Source organism: Notamacropus eugenii, chromosome 1 (genome assembly GCF_028372415.1).
Source record: "Notamacropus eugenii isolate mMacEug1 chromosome 1, mMacEug1.pri_v2, whole genome shotgun sequence".
Lineage (NCBI taxonomy): Eukaryota > Metazoa > Chordata > Mammalia > Diprotodontia > Macropodidae > Notamacropus > Notamacropus eugenii.
The window spans coordinates 595,104,847-595,122,699 of record NC_092872.1 but is presented as its reverse complement, the minus strand read 5'-3'; the positions used below and the strand labels follow the sequence as shown (position 1 = coordinate 595,122,699).

The following is a 17,853-nucleotide window of genomic DNA, read 5'->3' as shown; positions in this document are numbered from 1 at the left end:
CTTTTCAATGTGCATATGTACTGATTTCCTGTTTTTCTCCTGAGTGTCTACCAGACTCAGTTATGTAAGGCAGGCTTTGTGGCACTGTATTTCAGGAATACTGGCCCAACAGAAATATTTCCTTCATTTTATATGGATAGTGAGGAAACCATAGAAAAGCCACATTGCACAAATATCCCATTACACAAATACAGTCTACGTACAGGGGAAATATCTCCATTCAGCAAATATTCTAAAGCCAGAATGAGTGTTAAGTTTCTGTGATATAACTTAGTTCAGCTTTTCACTCACCAAGGTCTAGTAGCTTAAGACATACAAACACTAATGACTTTCACATATGTACACAGCTAAATAGCAGGGTTACTGATGCCTCTCTCCTGTTGGCCAGAAAATAGCTCACAAAGCTTATAGAGCAGCTTGTCTCATCCAACTTGATGGCATTTTCAGATGGACTGTGGAACTGCCATCCAGACAAGGACTAAACAAATCTATTCCATCTTTCATCTTCCTTTTTCTTCATATTCTTACCCTCAAAAAACCCTACGTTTAAGATCATAGATTTGAAGGTAAAAGAAGATGCTGAAGGTCTTCTAGTTCAACTCAAATCCAGAGAGATAAAATGTCCCTGTGCACAGCCATGTGCCTGTGGTCATTTGGTAATATGTGACTGAGCTAGGATTTGAACCCAGTTTTTATGACTAAGGCTTTTCCTACTTATACCATACTGCCTCTTCTTGAAAATCTCTTATACTCTAATATGTATATACTTCAATACTTGGAAAGAGCTGTGCATGTGCATACACCTTCCATCAAAACAGATTTCAGCCCTGCAAGCTTCAGGAAATGGCTTTTACAAGTTACTGTGGCCAAAAGAGTTCACTGTTCCATGATCAATCTCCTGGTAATGAACCTGACCAAAATTAATCAGGCTCTTTTTCAGAGACAGACACATAGCCCACAACCAAGAGATACAACAGTGCAGAACTTTATTGGAAGAGCTCAACTATAGGTCTTGATTAAGAATACTGACTAATGCTCTGGGATTAATGTAAGGCTCTTTTTTCTTCTTCAAACTACTTCTCCTTAAAAACAAACAACAAAACCAAACAAATCAAAAGCTAACAAAAAAAAATCTGTTCCAATTTCTGAGTAGGAACACTGTGGGTACAATTCCTGCCTTGAAGGAAATGTTAACAATCCTTTTTCCCCTTTTGTTTCTTTCAGACTTTGGGCTTTATATGAAGTCTCATTCCCACAGTAATCAGGTAGCCCTGTGCGTTTATTTAACCTGTACTGAATGCCTTTCTACCTCTCTCCTGTCAGTTCATGTCCATTATTTCCTTGATGACAAACCTCTAAAAAAAAAAGGCCAACGCTCTATTTACTTGATCAGTTTGAATTTCACAGAATTTACATACAGTATGATCTAAAACAGAACTTCTACATGTAAGGTCATGTTCTTGCCTTTCTTTTACATTCTCCAACACTGAAGCACAGTGCTCAGCATACAGTAAGTGCTTAATAAGAGTTTGTTGACTGATTGACTATGCTAGGCACTGGAGTGTACACAAAGATATTAAGAGGCAGTCTCTAATCTTGAGAAATTTACAATCTAATAGATTGAAAGATTTGCCCATGGAGAGCAGCTGAGTTGGAGAGAGATGTAGGTCCCCTGACTACTAGGCCAGTGCTCTTCCTTTTTTTCCACTAACATCTCTGGATTTCAGGTTCCTCTTATTTAGAAAGAACAGATAACATATTTGGTATGCACTTACTGGGTGTCCAGCATTGTCCTAGGCCTAGGATTGCAGAGCGAAACAAGTTAGTCCCTGCCCTCAAGAAGCTTATATTCTAATGGAAAAGGACGATATATTAAGGGAAGATGAAAAGGGAATGGGTACTCCTATAATATCATGGTGTGGAGATGATGGAAAGTGGCCCCAGGGAAAGCTGAGGCAGAAGTTTACTTGTCAGAGCCCAGTATCCCAGCAGAGTGTCCAAGTTCCAGGGAGGATGATGCTCAGATAGCAGAAAACATGGTGTGGAGATGGCTAGGTGTGACCTTTTAATATCCCTTCTGAATCTAAAATGCTGTGATTCCATAAAATAACTACTTCTGATTGCTACTAGCACCCTAGTGACCTAACAGTCAATGAAGTCTCCCAGGACTAACACACACAAGGGGAGAAGCTTAAAGACTCCAATTACATGCCTATATCATACCTAATATAGATGGCATAGTGCCCAATTTTTATTATTAGAGAATTGATATTCTTAGAAAAATGTATTGGTCTTTAATTTTTACATTACCTTCATTTTCTAATACATCTCCTCTTCCCTACCCAATAAGCCATCCCTTAGAATATAATTTTTAAAATAGAGGAAAGGCCAGCTAAGCAAATTTAAGCAACACATCAACCAAGTCTGTGAATATATGCCATGTTTAAGACCCACAGCTCCCCACCTCTGCAAAGAAGAAAGCACATTTTCTCAACTCTTCGTTAGGGCCAAACTTGGTCATTATAATGACACAACAGATAGCTTAGATTCTAAGAGAAACAGGAAAAACCATGCTTACCTTAGAAGAAATTTTCCAGATGCCCTAAAAGCAAAAGGAAACATGAGTGTCATTTCTTAGCTAGAGTGGTGCTAAATATTTTCTTCTAAGTTTCTGAGGAGATATCTATTAAATATAATGATGTTAAATGTGACATCACTTCCCACTGTTCAATGTGCTTTGTTCTTGGGGGGCAGGGGGAGGACAACAACGTAGATTATTGCTCAGATGATGGCATGGCCTCCTGTGGCTGACAGTTCTAACCAGCTGCTGTAACAGAGAGCAGCTTACCAAGCCACACAGTTCTCAAGCTACAACCAAGTCTAGTAGTAACAGGAGTCAGGAGAATCATAACCATAAACAAATGTACGTCCTGCCAAAAGTCGATCATACCCCTGGGCAAACTTAACCAAACAACACTGAAAAGTTCAACTCTTAATTCCCCAGTCCAGGAAACAGGGCATGAACCCAGCTCACAAAACACCAAGGCACGGCCAAAAGCCAGAATCACAGACATTGAGACTTTCTGGTGCAAAATAACCATTTCTGAAGATCTAGCCAGCAGAGCTCACCAAGGTTCTGTCTCCCAGGAAGAACTTTTGACAGCACTGTGTAAATGAAAATAACACAAAGAATACTTCCTGGATCATAATGGTTGAAGTGTTCCATTCACCCAAGAAATGAAAACCAGTTTGCCCTCCGACATTGACTGTACTGGATGCAGTGGCATGGTACAGAATTCATAGAAATCTCAGAGTAGTGCAGCAAAGTGAGAAATGAGTGTCTGTTTTGAGCTATTCCCTTACTTATCCCCCTCCTTTGAGACTACTATCACTCAAACAATCCATCAGTCAATTAATAAGTATCTACTTACTGTCTAGGTTAGGGGGAAGCTGGATGACTAGAAGGATGGTGGTGGCCTCAAATTTGGAAGCAGGGTAGGTTTTAGGGAGAAGATAATGAGTTCTGTTTTGGAATTGTTGATCTTGAAATGCCTAAGGGATATACAACTGGAACTGTTCAATAAGCAGCCAGTGATATGACACTGGGGGTAAAGAGAGAGGTTTTGCTGTTGTTCAGTCATTTCAGTCATGTCTGACTCTTTGTGACAGCATTTGGGGTTTTCTTGGCAGAGATGCTGCCGTTTCCTTCTCCGGCTCTTTTTTACAGATGAAAAAACAGAGGTCAACAGGAGTTAGTGACTTGCCCAAGGTCACACAGCTAGTATGCATTTGAGGCTGGATTTGAACTCAGGAATAGGAGTCTTCCTGACTTCAATTCTGGTACTCTATCCACTGAGACACTAAGCTGCCCAAAAGAGAGAGGTCAGGGGCAGATATATAGATTTTTAAGTCATTTGCACAAAAACAGTAAGTAAACTATATCTCTCTTAATGAATTAGCCTTTTATACTTTGCTATTATAAAACAAATTCACTCACGTTGACCACTTTTTCACATGAAACCACTGTCTAGCCATGCTTCTTCCATTTTGTGCTTGTGCAAACTGAGTTATTTTTTTTTAAAGCAAGCAGAGGGCCTTGCATTTATTTTTATTAAATTCTATCTTATTAAAGTCAGACAGATTTGGTAAGTCTGGAACCAGCAATCTATACGGTCTTTCTTGTAGGACTGGGCAAAGGTTGAGGATTTAAACAAGGGAGCACAGTCAAATGTTAGCTATTTCCTGGCTCAAGGACGTGAATCAGAAGGCAGATTCAAAATTAAAATACTAGCCCAAGGGGAAAAGACTGGTGTATGTACAATAACTAAGGCTGAAACAGAATCTGAAGTCTTACTTGTGCATCTTGTTCAGCAGTATGGCAGGTAGTTATTGTCCTTCCATAAGGAAGACAATTGACTGGGCTCTAAGTGGAAATCAGAGTATACTGGTCATGAGTTTTAGTGATCTGTTTATTGAGAGTATGACAGGGTTAGGAAACCAATTCCATGTGGGGACAAAGCAGGGTGTCCAATCACTGAGATATCGGGGTACAAGTCAAAAACACACCAAACTAAGGAACTAAAATGCAAATCAGGAAATGGAATCAATGAGCAGTAGGGTACAAATAACGAACCCACTGCATTTCTTTGTTTGGATGGGTTCCAGTGAAAAAGTGTCACACATAATAAGCTGGCTGTATTAGATAGGGTCTAGAGTCATAGAATTTTAGAACTGACACTAAACATATAATGTGTTATACAATATTATCGTTATTTTTTGACATACATTTGTCTCAATGGGCCAATTTGAACATAGGTTTCTGAAATGTGCATTAGTGCCTGAGCCTAGAATGAGCTTCAGGATCATGCTGAAAGGCCAGTTAGGAGCTACAAAAGAGGTGACAGCAATAACAGGGCTCTGAAACTAAATGTGACCGCAGTGGCAGCAGCAAAGGCGAGAAAGGATCTGTTGCAGCTGTGCCTCCAGGCTCCTGTGGCTTCACCAGTTCTGTGTGAGTCTTTGCAGGAGTCTATGTCTGGAGCTGTAGAGGAGCCAAAGGAATGTGGTGATGGGGAAGGAATACCTATTCTTATTCCTCACAACTTACCTTTAAACTACCAAAACCTCTGCTACAATCCCGGGAGGCAGAGGACTGTAAGAACTTTTCTATTGTTCCTCAGATTTCCTAGATTAAAAGTCCACAGTTGGGAAATGTAGTTTGCTCCCAATTCCTTGCCTAGGTTCAAGCCAAGTAAACATATGTGAGAAGAGATATTTATTACAAATGACTACTGTTAATTTTAAAAAATCACAACCTACCATTTATAAAGCCAGAGAATCATAGGAGAAGACAGCTGCAATAAAATCATTCCCACCTCATTATGGAGTCACTGTTCAATAATGTGTCTGGAAAAAATTATTGATGACCTGGCTGGTGGTATTCTAAGTTGCATTCCACAGCTCAGGAAAAATGGTAGGGTTGTCTTAATTATAATTGGTGAGGAAAGTATTAAATTAAATGTATTAAATTCAATCCATCTCCACCCAAGGGGAAGTTGCCTGCTCACCATCACCTCTGAGACGTTTTCTCAAAGTCCAGGCACATTCTTAGAAGACAGCTACAGCTATGAGATTCTATTTAATGAAAACAGTCACTTTGTTTAAAAAAAGTGAGAGGGGTGAGGAAGGAAGGGATAGGAGGGAGTGCAGAACAAGTTAAGGAAGGAGAAACTTGTCCTCCTGAGTAAAGTGAAAGGCAATAAAGTAAAATTTCAAATTGTAACTCCCTTCTAAACAGTCAAATGTATTATACCTTCCATTTTTGGAGGGCCTTACAGAACTGTACTTTAATATCCAAACCACAAAGCCCTGGCTTTTCTCTATGTCATGCCATTATCTGATTCTTGGCAAAGTTAAAATTCTTCCTTTTGAAACTAGTATTTCCTTTTGGAGGTCAGCTGAAAGCCCAGTTCAAGCACCACATTGATAAAGCAAAACACAGGACCACTCTCAAAAAAGTCTATCAATTATGGGCCCCAGCATAAAAACTCCCCTCGGTGCCAGGGTTTAACAACATCCTAGCTCAAAGGTGGCTTTGTGCTGGCGCAGCTGTAGCCACAAGGAAGAGTTAAAAGACTTATTTTAATGTCTTCCAACTTCCGTCAGTCCCTGTTGCCTTTTCTGTTGTAGTTGTTTAATTTTTTACTTTGGAGGATAGGGCCTTATCGTACAACCGAAGAAATACTTAAAATCTGGCTTACATATTTATTTTTACACATTCCCTGTTACAAGACTTTTTTTTCCCAATGAGCAGAAGTATTTTTTAATCCCAGGCCATCTAACATTTCTAAGTATTAATGATTTTCCATCTTCAGTTACATCCAGACTACAACAAGTGTTTAAACTTGCATCTTATAAAGTAGCAACTGGCTGATAACCAGGGACTGACATGGAAAGTGGCTTCTCAGTTGTTATCCTGATTATATATAACATTAAAATGCATTTACTCATTCTGCAGATGGGATGAAATCATTTGAATTTCTTTTATTACTGAATTACTTTTATTACTGAAATGGGGCAGCTTAAACTTATGTGCAGTTAAAAAATGCAATTCGGGCAGTCTGGTGAAACCAGTCTCTTTTGACTACTTGTAGTTCTCCTAATAAATGCCAAACTGAACAGGCTGGCATACGTATTATGATATGGTATGTGGCTGGAAAGTTAAATTGGGCAAATGTCTCTCTTTCAACATGCCTGGTATTAAAAGTTTCATTCTTAATGTTGTAAAGTGAGCAGTTTACAGATTCTGACTACATCAAGATTAATTATTCTATGTAACTTGCTTTTTCCATCATATCTTACATTTATATAGCTCTTTACACAGTTGACAAAGCAATTTGACCATACATATCCCACCAAGAGAAGATAGCTCTGCCCCTCTTCTATGAAGTCTTTCTTGATAAACCCAATTGGGGCAGCTAGGTGGTACAGTGGATAGAGCACCAGTGCAGGAGTCAGGAGGACCTGAGCTCAAATCTCACCTCAGACACCTGACACTCACTAGCTGTGTGACCTTGGGCAAGTCACTTAACCCCAATTGCCTCATCCTGGGTCATCTCCAGTCATCCTGATGAATATCTGGTTACTGGATTCAGATGGCTCTGGAGAAGTGAGGCTGATGACCTGCACGGCCCTCCCTCACTCAGAACAAAGTCAAGTGCAAGTCATGTCACCATTTCTCTGATGGCATGGTGTTCTTTGGCAACGAAGGATGAACACACACACACAGATAAAGCCAGTTAGGGAATCTCTTCCTCATTTTAATATTCAGGACATTTGTCTGTCTCTTATGCACTTTCACACTCTAATATTTTATATATATACATATATATACATATATACATATATATGCATACACACACACACACACACAGACACACACACACACACACACACACACACACACACACACACACATATATATATATATATATATATATATATATATATATATATATACTTGTGTATATAACTTACCTCCTGCCAGTTTGGAAGCCTCCCAAGATGACTGGGTCATCTCTATATTCTCTGCCCCCATTCCAAGATTTAATAGAGTGTTTTCTATATGGCAGGTGGTTAATAAAATTTTAATTAAATTTTTTTGAATATTTCATTTGGTCCTCATAACAACTGTGTGAGGCAGAGACTGTATAATACCCCAACTTCAAAAATCAGGAAAGGACATTGAGAGTGGGTGGCTTGTCCAGTATCAAAGAGCGAATTACTGGTATGTCATTGACTAGAACCCAAGTCTTCTGACCTCCAGTTCAGTGATCTTTCTACTACACCATCGCCTTCAAGTTCATTAACCAGTATTCCCAGGCATGAATTTAAGCTAAATCTGGACAATCACACGACCAAGTAATACATCTGCTCTGTGACCATGTGCACAGTTTGTGACACTGACTTTTCTTATTCCCACTTCAAGGTGGAAATTCTATTCAAACATGACCAGTTGGGAATGGTTAAGGTCATTTTTTTGGCTGGAACACTAGTCTACGAATACTGGGCTAAACTGATTCTGGGGCCTTTGCTTTCTCATTTATATAGGCGTGGACTTGGGCATACCCAAGAGTGTGTCTGAAACAGCCAAAGAAGGGAACACTAGGCATAGTGAGATAGACGTTAGGAAATAAAATTCAAAAAGTTCAGAGAAAAGTTGAGATGAAAAGCTTCATTTGGAGGCAGATAAAAGGCTAGAGAAACAGAAGTAATACTGTTGTGGTGATAAACCACCAACCACCCAGTCAGATAGAGGACATGAGTCTTGGTATAATGAAAAGGTCACTGGGCGAAGCGTCAAAATTCTTTTTCCACACCATTTGGCTCTCCAAAGGTTCAGCACAATGGCTCTGGGGTCAGGACCCTAACGTCCTGAGGGAATGACAGGTTTTAAAGCAGGATGGGAACTTATCTTATACGTGAGGAAATCCAGGTGCAGAGAAGTTGAATTGTCCAAGAACACACAGGAAGTGAGGGAGAAAGAGCCAAGATTTAAAACCAAGTCTTTCTTCTCCAAATCCAATGCTCTTTCCACGATAGCACCATGTCTCTGTATTGAAGTTTCACTTCTGTCACTAACTGACTAAGTGACCATAAGCAACTCTAATGTTCTCTGGGCTTTGGCTTATCTTACCTGTAAAATAAGAGAACTGGGAGGTTTCTTTTTCCCTTTCCTTTGGTAGTGAGGTGGGCACTAGTTCTACATAAGAAAAACATTTCTAAGAACAATACCCAATAGAATGACTTCTCTCTCAATAATTTCCTGTCATTGAAAGTGTTCAAGCAAAGGCTCAGTCACTTCTTGTTAATTATGCTGCAAAGGGGTATTCTGTATAGTGTGGGAACTGGAACTAAAGCTCTTTCCAGCTTTAAAATCCTATGACCAAATGACCACTAAGGTCTCTTTCACCTTTTTTTTTCTTTTGAAGGCAGTCAGGGTTAAGTAACTTGCCCACACGTAGCTACTAAGCATCTGAGGACAAAAGGGTCCTCCTGACTCCAGGGCTGGTGCTCTAACAACTGTGCCTCCCAGCTGCCATCTTAAGAAAAAAATGATTGCCTGACTTTATGTTTAAATTAAGCATGAGAGGCAGAACGTTTGGTCAATAGAACATTGGATTTATAGCCTCAAGATCTGAGTATGAGTCCTGGTACTGCCACCTGTAACCCTGGTCAAGTCACTTAAACTCTCTAGGTCTTAGGGATGATGCTCCTCAAACCACCTGCCTCACTGAGTTACTGTAACAAAAATGCTTTGTTAACTTTAGCATGCTAAAGAAACAGAAGCTGCTGCTGTTATTATTATCATTATTACAGTCACAATCCCACAAGCTGATACTGTAAAAGGGAAGATGGTTCAAGGAGCACTGGAGATTCTCAAAAGTGAAATTCTAGCAATGCAGTTAAAAATAACCCCAAAGAAGAAAAGAGGGATAGGCAAGGAGACTGATGTGCCTGCACAGAGAGCACTCTCATGAGATCACACAAAAACCACATAACACTACCACCACCCTTTGTCAGTTATGTCACATTATATTGTTTATAAAGCACTGCACATGATTAATCTCATTCCATTGTCACAAACATCATGACTGGCAAGATAAGTGTTATTGGGTCTTTTTCAGATAAGGAAATAAAAGCTCAGAGAGGTTAGGAGATTTATTGCCACAGGGACACATGACAGTGGGGTGGAATCTGGATAAGATTCTGAATCTTCCATTTTCTAGTTCAGAGCTCCTTCCACTGTACCCCAAAGGAAGGGCACATGACCCACGACAACAAATAAAAAGGTTGGTGAGGTTGTGGAAGAAGAATTTCAGGAAGGCTGGCATACAGAATGAGCTAAGGCTTGAAGAAATGCCTGAGACAATAGGAAAGGCTTTCTTTTTTGGTTCACTGCTTGAGGGGTTGGTAGTATAATTTTGGAAGATAATAGAGAAAGAGCTGAACTACTCAAATTCTTTTTTTTTTTTTTTTTGGTGGCTGTGTTTTCCAGCTAGGAGAATGATTTTTAAATTGTAAAGGGTAAAATAAAGAAGGGTAGGTAACCCAATTTCAATATTAAAAAGACCCCAGGTAACTCAACTGAAAATAAGATGATGAAATTTAATACAAATAAATATAAAATCCTGTACCTGTGTTCAAAAATTGTATACATATAGAGTAGAGGAGACTTAATTAGATAGCTAGGAAGCACAGGGAATAGAGCACTGGTTCTGGAGTCAGGAAGACAAGAGTGTGACTCCAGGCACTTACTAGCTGTGTAATTCCTGCCAAAGTCACTTTACCTCTTTCTATTTCAGTTTCCTCATCTGTAAAATGGGTGTAATAAGAGCACTTACTTCCCAAGATTGTTGTGAAGATCAAATGAGATATTTGTGAATGCTTTGCAAACTTTAAAAAGCCAGATAAATGCTATAATTATTATCACTTGTATGCAAAAGAGTTTTTGCAGACTGCAAGGCTCAGCAGATAAGTAGAATAATGCAAAATGACTGACCAAAAACCTAATGCAAAATTAGATTGTATTGCTGAAAGTACAGTCACAAAGTCACAGAATTTTATAGTTAGAAGGGTCATCAGTGGCTATTTGGCATTCCTACACAAGCAGTCATTCAATTTTTGCTTGAAGACTTCCATTGAGGACATCGAGGAGCAGGGTGCCTAATACTGTGTCCCCTAAAGGCAGCTTATTCCACTTTCTCATAGCACTAAAATTGGTAGAAAGTTTTTCCTGATATCAGGCCTAAATTGGTCACTTTCCAACTTCTTATCCACCGCTCTTGTTTTTGTCCCCTGAAACTAAACAGAACAAGTCTAATCCCTCTGCTAAAAAACAGCCTTTTCACAGACAGCTGTCATATACCTCCAAAATGTTTTTTCTCCAAGCTAAACATCCATAGTTCTTTCCATCCATCCCATTCATCCATCCCCATAAGGCATGGACTTAAGGCCCTTCAACATTCTAATTGTTTTCCTCTATACACTTTCCAGTATGTCAATCTCCTCTCTAAAATGCAATTCCCAGAACTGAATACAATATGGTAAATGTAATCTGAGTAGGACATAGTACAGTGGGCTTATCACCTCCTTTAGTCCTAGAAGTTATTTTTCTCTTATGTAACCAAAGAATGTAGAAGCTTTTGTGGCTGCCATACACAGTACTGACTCATAGTGAGCTCACAGTTCACTAAATCGTCTTATCTTTTTCATATGAAAGATTTTCCTTTCATGTCTTTGTCATCTTGTACTTGAAAGGTCTATTTCTTGAACCCAAGCATAAGATTTTATAGTAATTCTGTTAATTTCATCTTGTTAGTTTCAGCTCACTTTTCTGACTTATCAAGGTAATTTCGGGTTCAGGTTGTGTCACTCCATGTTAGTTATCCCTCAAATCTTACAGTCATTGGAAAATTTGATAACAGTGGCATCCCTCTTAATCTAAATAATGACAAATGTAAATAGCACATAGACCTATGACACACCATTCATAAATGAATACCTTCCAAACTGACATGAAACTGGAACCATTTATGACTACTCTGTCTGACCATCCAACTGGTTCCAAACATATCTGATGGTACGTTATCCAGCCCACAATACTCCACCTTTTCCATAAGAATAGCATTAGATATTTCAAACACTTTTTAAAGTAAACTATATCTCCAGCATTCCCCTTAACAACGACCCTGTCAAAAAAGGAAATAAGATTAGAATAGCATGACTTGTTTTTGATGAAGCTATGTTGGTTGTTTGTGATGACTATTTTCTTTTCCAGATTATCGCCAACCACACCTTTAATAACACAGTCTAGAAAATTTTTTCAGAAATTGAAGTCAAGTTCACTAACTTATAGTTTGATGATTCCATTTTCTTCTTTTAAAAATCTTGCTTTAAAGGTACCTCCTCTGTTATCTATGTTCTTTCAGATAATACTGACAGCAGCTCAACAATCACATCAACTAGTTCCTCAGTATGCAAGGATGACTTTATCTACGTCAGGTGACATGAATCCATCTAAGTATCTATGTGCTCTTTTATTAGCCATTATTGGGCTATCCTTTCTGGTCCAAAGCTCATTTTCCTTGATAAAAGAACAGAAACCAATAAAATTAAGCAGTTATCCCAGTGTGATTTCAGAAAGGGCCAAGGAACAGTTGATATTATGTTTGCTACCTGGCAACTCCAGGAAAAATGCCAGGAGCAGAACAGAGGTCTGTATACAATGTGTGTGGATCTGACCAAAGCCTTTAATACTGTTAGTCATGAGGGCTTATGGATAATTACGTCAAAATTTGGTTGCCTGGAGAAGTTCATCAGTATTGTACGTCAATTTCATGACAGCATGTTTGCCCGGGTTCTGGATAGTGGACAATGCTCTTGTGCCTTCCCAGTCACCAGTGGAGTGAAACAGGGTGGTATGCTTGCTCCCGTGCTTTTTAGCATGATGTTTTCAGCCATGTTGTCAAATGCTTTTCAACGAGGATGAACACAGCATCAAGGTCAAGTACCATAATGATGGTAAGTTCTTCAATTTGAAAAGTCTACAAGCCAAGACCTAAGTGGAGGGAGTGTTGGTGCATGACTTTCTGTTTGCAGATGGCTGTGCACTCAGTGCAGCCTCTGAAGCTGAGATGAAACAAAGTATGGATCAATTTTCTGCTGCCTGTGCTAATTTTGCCTAACAATTAAAATCAAGAAAACACAGGTGCTTCATCAGCCAACACCACACCATCCATACATGGAACCATCGATTACAACAAAAGGAGAAGTTCTGAATGCTGTGGATAAGTTTACTTACCTTGGTAGTACACTTTCCAGGGATGTACACATTGACAATGAGGTTGATGCATGCATTGCCAGAGCTAGCTCAGTGTTTGCGAAGTTCCAAAGAAAAGTATGGGAGAGAAGATATATTAGACTGACTACCAAACTGAAGGTCTACAGAGCCATTGTGCTGGCCTCATTGTTGTATGCCCGTGAAACATGGACAGTCTACCAGCACCGTGCCAGGAAACTGAATCACTTCCATTTGAACTGTCTTAGGAAGATTCTGAAGATCATCTGGCAGGATAAGGTACCATACAGTGAGGTCCTTACTCAAACTAAACTGCCAAGAGTTCAAACTATGCTTCAGAGAGCACAACTCTGATGGGCTGTCCACACTGTTCAAAGACAAAACGTATGCTTACCAAAAAGACTATTTTATGGAGAACTCGCATGGGGCAGGCGATCACATGGTGGCCAGAAGAGGCAATAAAAAGACACTCTAAAGATCTCTCTCAAGAATTCTGAAATTGATTGTGTGGCATGGGAGACACTGATACAGGACCACTCAGCATGGCATGTCCACATCAGAAAGAGTGCTGTGCTCTATGAGCAAAGCAGTATTGAGACAGCACAAAGTAAATGTATGATGTGCAGATCTGGAGTATCCACCCCAAATATTCACACAGACTGTCTGTGCACAATCTGTGGTAGAGCATTCTGAGCTCATATTGGTCTGATGAACCACAGTCAGACACACTGAAACTTGACTCTATCATGGTGATGTCATTTTGGTGCTCTTCTATAATGAAGGACAACAACCAACCAACCAACACTAAATAAATGCTAATTCCCCAGAGCCTAGAACAGTGTTTTGAACTTCATAGTAGGTATTCAATAAATATTTCCACAGATAAAATTAATTTAATTTCTCCAACAACTTTAAAGCTCCTTTATAAATCTTCCGCTTCATGATTACATACAAGACAAGAATTATAACTAGATGCTATGCTATAATTTTAATTCCAGTTCTGACAGCAAGTTCTTTTATGTTCATTTCTTCAGGCATCTCAGTATTACACCTGCCCATTTAAGACAATATTTAATTTCTTTACCAACATCAGTTGTCTACAAGATATTCGAGGAATGAGAAATATTTTGCATCCTTTAAGATCTTCCTGTAAATGTGAATTACTGAGTTTAAATATACACCAATTAAACAACTTTCTATACATGTGACACCATGAAACTATGTCCAATAATTTAGACCCTTTCTTCTGTGACTCCTCAGCAATTCACTCAATGTATTCATCTGATTAAGGGATGAAGTCAATGACTGTTTTCTTATCCCTCAGGATATCTGGGACCATACTGAATATAATACGGGAAATACTCCCTCTCCTGTGTTTATTTTATGTGACAGTCACCATAATTTCTTTTATGAAAAGAGTTGTGCTCTTGAATCCCGTCTCAGGGTCACAGGATGTGGAACTGGAAGAGATCTGAATGATCATTTAATCTAACCTCCTCATTTGTACAGATGAAGAATTAAGGCTCAAGACAGCAAGTAGTTTCATACAGGATTTCATTTTCAGTTTTGACATGTTTAATGTACACATATGCAAACACACAAAGGATATCTCTTTCTTTCAATGTGGGGATCTCATGCTGTGAGGACTTTTTTATCACCAATGCAGAGTGCAAACCACCTGTAACTCAGCAGACAAGTTGCCTGGAACACAAGGAGGTTCACTTAAGCTGGGTCACAAGGTTAGTAACAGTGGAATGCTGTCATTACAAAATAAAGATACCATATTTTTTAAACCCCAAATTCAGAATATAGTTTGAGATAAGCTTTATTAATGGAATGCACATGCATGTGATGTTTATTCTAAAAGTATCATGGCCAAGTTTGGAGGCATATTTCCTAGTAACCAAGAGCATCCCAAAGTGAAGTGAGCTGTTCCTCAACGGAGGGCTTGAAGTAGAGTCTGAATTACCCCTTGGCATCTGCTGTTTGGCCTGATTTCAGCTCTATACAACAAGATGCTTCTCTCAGGATAAGCTCATCATTTGTAATCTCACCACCATGCTGCTGACTCAAGCCTTGATGGATACCACTCCCCTCAGCCTCCTCTCCCTTCTGATTCAAGAGGTGAAGGGAGAAGTACCAAACTTTTCCCAATGTCTTTCTTTATAGAGGGTAGATATTGGACTCTCAGTTCACTCTACATTGCATCTGCTCTGTCTGGTTTCAAAACAATGGAAAAAGATGTCTCTGCACTAGGTAACCCATTCCCATCTCCTTCAATGATAAGAACTGCTGGGACAAGTGGAAAGTTGGCTTTCAAAAGAAAGTTTAAATTGGCATCTTACACTTGGAGAACCCACTTACATGTTTATCTAGAGATTCCACTGTTTGGCATATACCCAATGGAGGTTAAATATAGAAGGAAAGGTCCCATATGTGCAAAAATATTAATTGTAGCACTTTTTGGTAGCAACCCCCTCCAGAAATAAAGTAGCTTATGTAGCAGTAAGCACCCCAACATGCACAGGGGGGTTTGCTATCACAAGTTCTTAGATATGCATTCATAAAAGGAAAGGCAACTTTCAAGGGGTGAACAATCACTTTAATCGAGCACATATATCATTCCTTTAACCAAGTACATATATCATTCAGTTAGTTCAGGGAGTCAGCACCCTGAATTTCAAAGAAAATACACAGAAATCAAATGATCAACAGATATGGCTTCCTCTGCCTGAATTCAGCAGACAATTGGACCCCAACTGTCTGGCCATAGTTACCAGTGAGGGAAGCATGACATCTGGATTCTCAAAGCCTGGGGGCTCTTTAGCAGCTTCCCAGAGTCCTCATTTGGCCAAACAAACACCTCCAGTCAGTAAGCCTGAAAGTAATCAACAGACATAGCTTCCTCTGCCTGACCATAATTCAATAGACAAGTACAGTTGTCTGACCATTGTTACCAAAGAGGGAAGCAGGACATCTGGATTCTCAAAGCTGGGGGGCTCCTTAGTGGCTTCCCAGAAGTCCTCATCTGGCACTCAAACTTTCTTATCAAAAACTAAGCCCCAAAATAAAACCTCAACTCAGAGTATTTATACCTTTTTTAGAGCCAGGGGGCATCACAACACTTTGACCAGTGCCTCAATAGAAAAAAAAACAAAAGGTACTTGGGACCCTCCTAAACAACTATCCTAATCAAGCTTCCCACAATGGGGAGTGGGTAGGAAAGATCTTTAATCATATTAAAATAATTAACAATATAAATACATACACTGTTTCTAGTTAAAGAAAGTCTAGTTTCTGTACTTTGCTCCTTATAAAGAGTCTTCATTGACAAAGGCAAGATTCAATCAGGGGCACTTAATTATACAAAAACAGCAGAAGATCCTGTTTTGATTGCCATCACAGGTTCCTAAGCACTAGGGAACAGTAAAGCAAATTTTGGTATATGAATATAATATAACATTAACACGCAGTAATAAACAATGAATATGAAGAACTCAGAGAAACACAGGAATTCATATAAAATGAGTAAAGTAAACAAATCCAGGAAAACTACAAATACAGTTACTCTAACAATATAAAAATAGAAAGAACAATAAAATGAAATTGAGGATCATGTAATTTAATGATCAATCTGAAGAAAAGTTAGGAAGAAAATGCATCTCTCTCCATTTGTTGTAGAAGCTGGGTAATATGGCTACGTAATGTTGCATGGGCTATATGCTAGGAGAAAAACAAATGTTTATATTATATAATTCAACAATTGATGGTGCTGTTCAAAGTGATGAGGATACAAAGCCCAAAGCAAACCCCACCCCCAAAACCAACCAACCTACAAGTTTATGTTCTACTAGGATGATAATGGTAAAAGACAGGTAAGTACAGAGTAAAAAATGAAGGGGGCAAAGGAGGGTACAAAGAGCTTAGTTGTATTTAGGAAGAGGAAAAGCAGTGATAACTGGGGAAGGCAGGACAGTCAAGAAAGGGAGGTCGATTTGCATATAATGTGAAAGAAGGGGAGTAAGGTGAACTAAGCCTGGAAAAGTCAAGTGGGAACCAGATTGTTTAAAAATTTAAGTGCTAGTTTAAGGAATAGGGAGCCACTGAAGGATTATGAGCAACAGAATGACTTGGTCATTCCTGTGCCTTAGGTAGATTATTTTTACGGCTATATGAAGAATGAATTTGAAAAAAAAAATGTTTTAGAGATAGAATAGATGGACCTTAAACTTGAGAGGATATGAAAGGATATGAAGAATCAAGGACAGGGAAGAGTTAAAGAATATTATATATGTTGCAAATCTGAGTTGATTGCAAGGATAGAAATAGGGACAAGCTTAGTGGGGAAGGTGAATTCAATTTTGGACATAGCATATTTGAATGGTAGATGGGACATCGAGGTAGATGAGACAAACATCAGACAACTGGAGATATGGGACAAGAGTTTAAGTGACAGGTTAAGGCTGGATGTAGGTATATATACTTAGATGTAAAGAAATATCTATATATTTGGGAGTCAGCTAGATAGAAGATAAATGAACTCACAGAAATTGATGAAATCACCAAGAGAAGAGGAGACAATTGGGAACAAAGGATGGGACACATATATATCAATTTCAATGAATACTAAATAAAATACTAAACAGAATGGCAAGTAATAAGTATATAGGAAGGTACAATTTTTTTTTTAAATGGAAATCCAAGCAAATAAGGATTATTTCTAATTGAAGAGATATAGGAAAGCATTTCAAATAAATCTTAAAAGAAAAGTAGATTTTAATAAGCTAACACTGGCAAGGATGAAGATGGAAAGGAGAATCCAACTACAGAGAATGGTGTGAACAAGACCACAGAAGTGGTACAATGTGAGATGTGTTAATGGGGTTAATGAATAATCCATCTTGACTGAAACATTAAAGTACTTTGTTGGGATATAAATACACGTTGGGCACCATACTCCAACAGGTTTAGACTTAAATTCTTGAAATGTTAGA

General features: G+C 38.8%; 1 protein-coding gene across 10 annotated transcripts in view; it reads right to left on the bottom strand.

The window, feature by feature from the left end:
• The window catches only part of RIN2 (Ras and Rab interactor 2), a 244,203-nt gene that overhangs the window by 142,595 nt on the left and 83,755 nt on the right, over positions 1-17,853 (bottom strand). For 5 of the 10 annotated variants that reach the window (XM_072634569.1, XM_072634562.1, XM_072634564.1 and 2 more), the window contains one exon: positions 2,579-2,602. The exons of 4 other annotated variants lie outside the window; for them this stretch is intronic. Coding sequence is in view for 1 of the 6 variants with exons in the window: in XM_072634558.1 (XP_072490659.1) it covers positions 2,579-2,602 (24 nt within the window). In the remaining 5 variants the exon portion in view is untranslated. Of the gene's footprint in view, positions 1-2,578; positions 2,603-5,107; positions 5,171-17,853 lie in introns of those variants that run through there. One more of the 10 variants, XM_072634571.1, reaches the window with a different exon arrangement.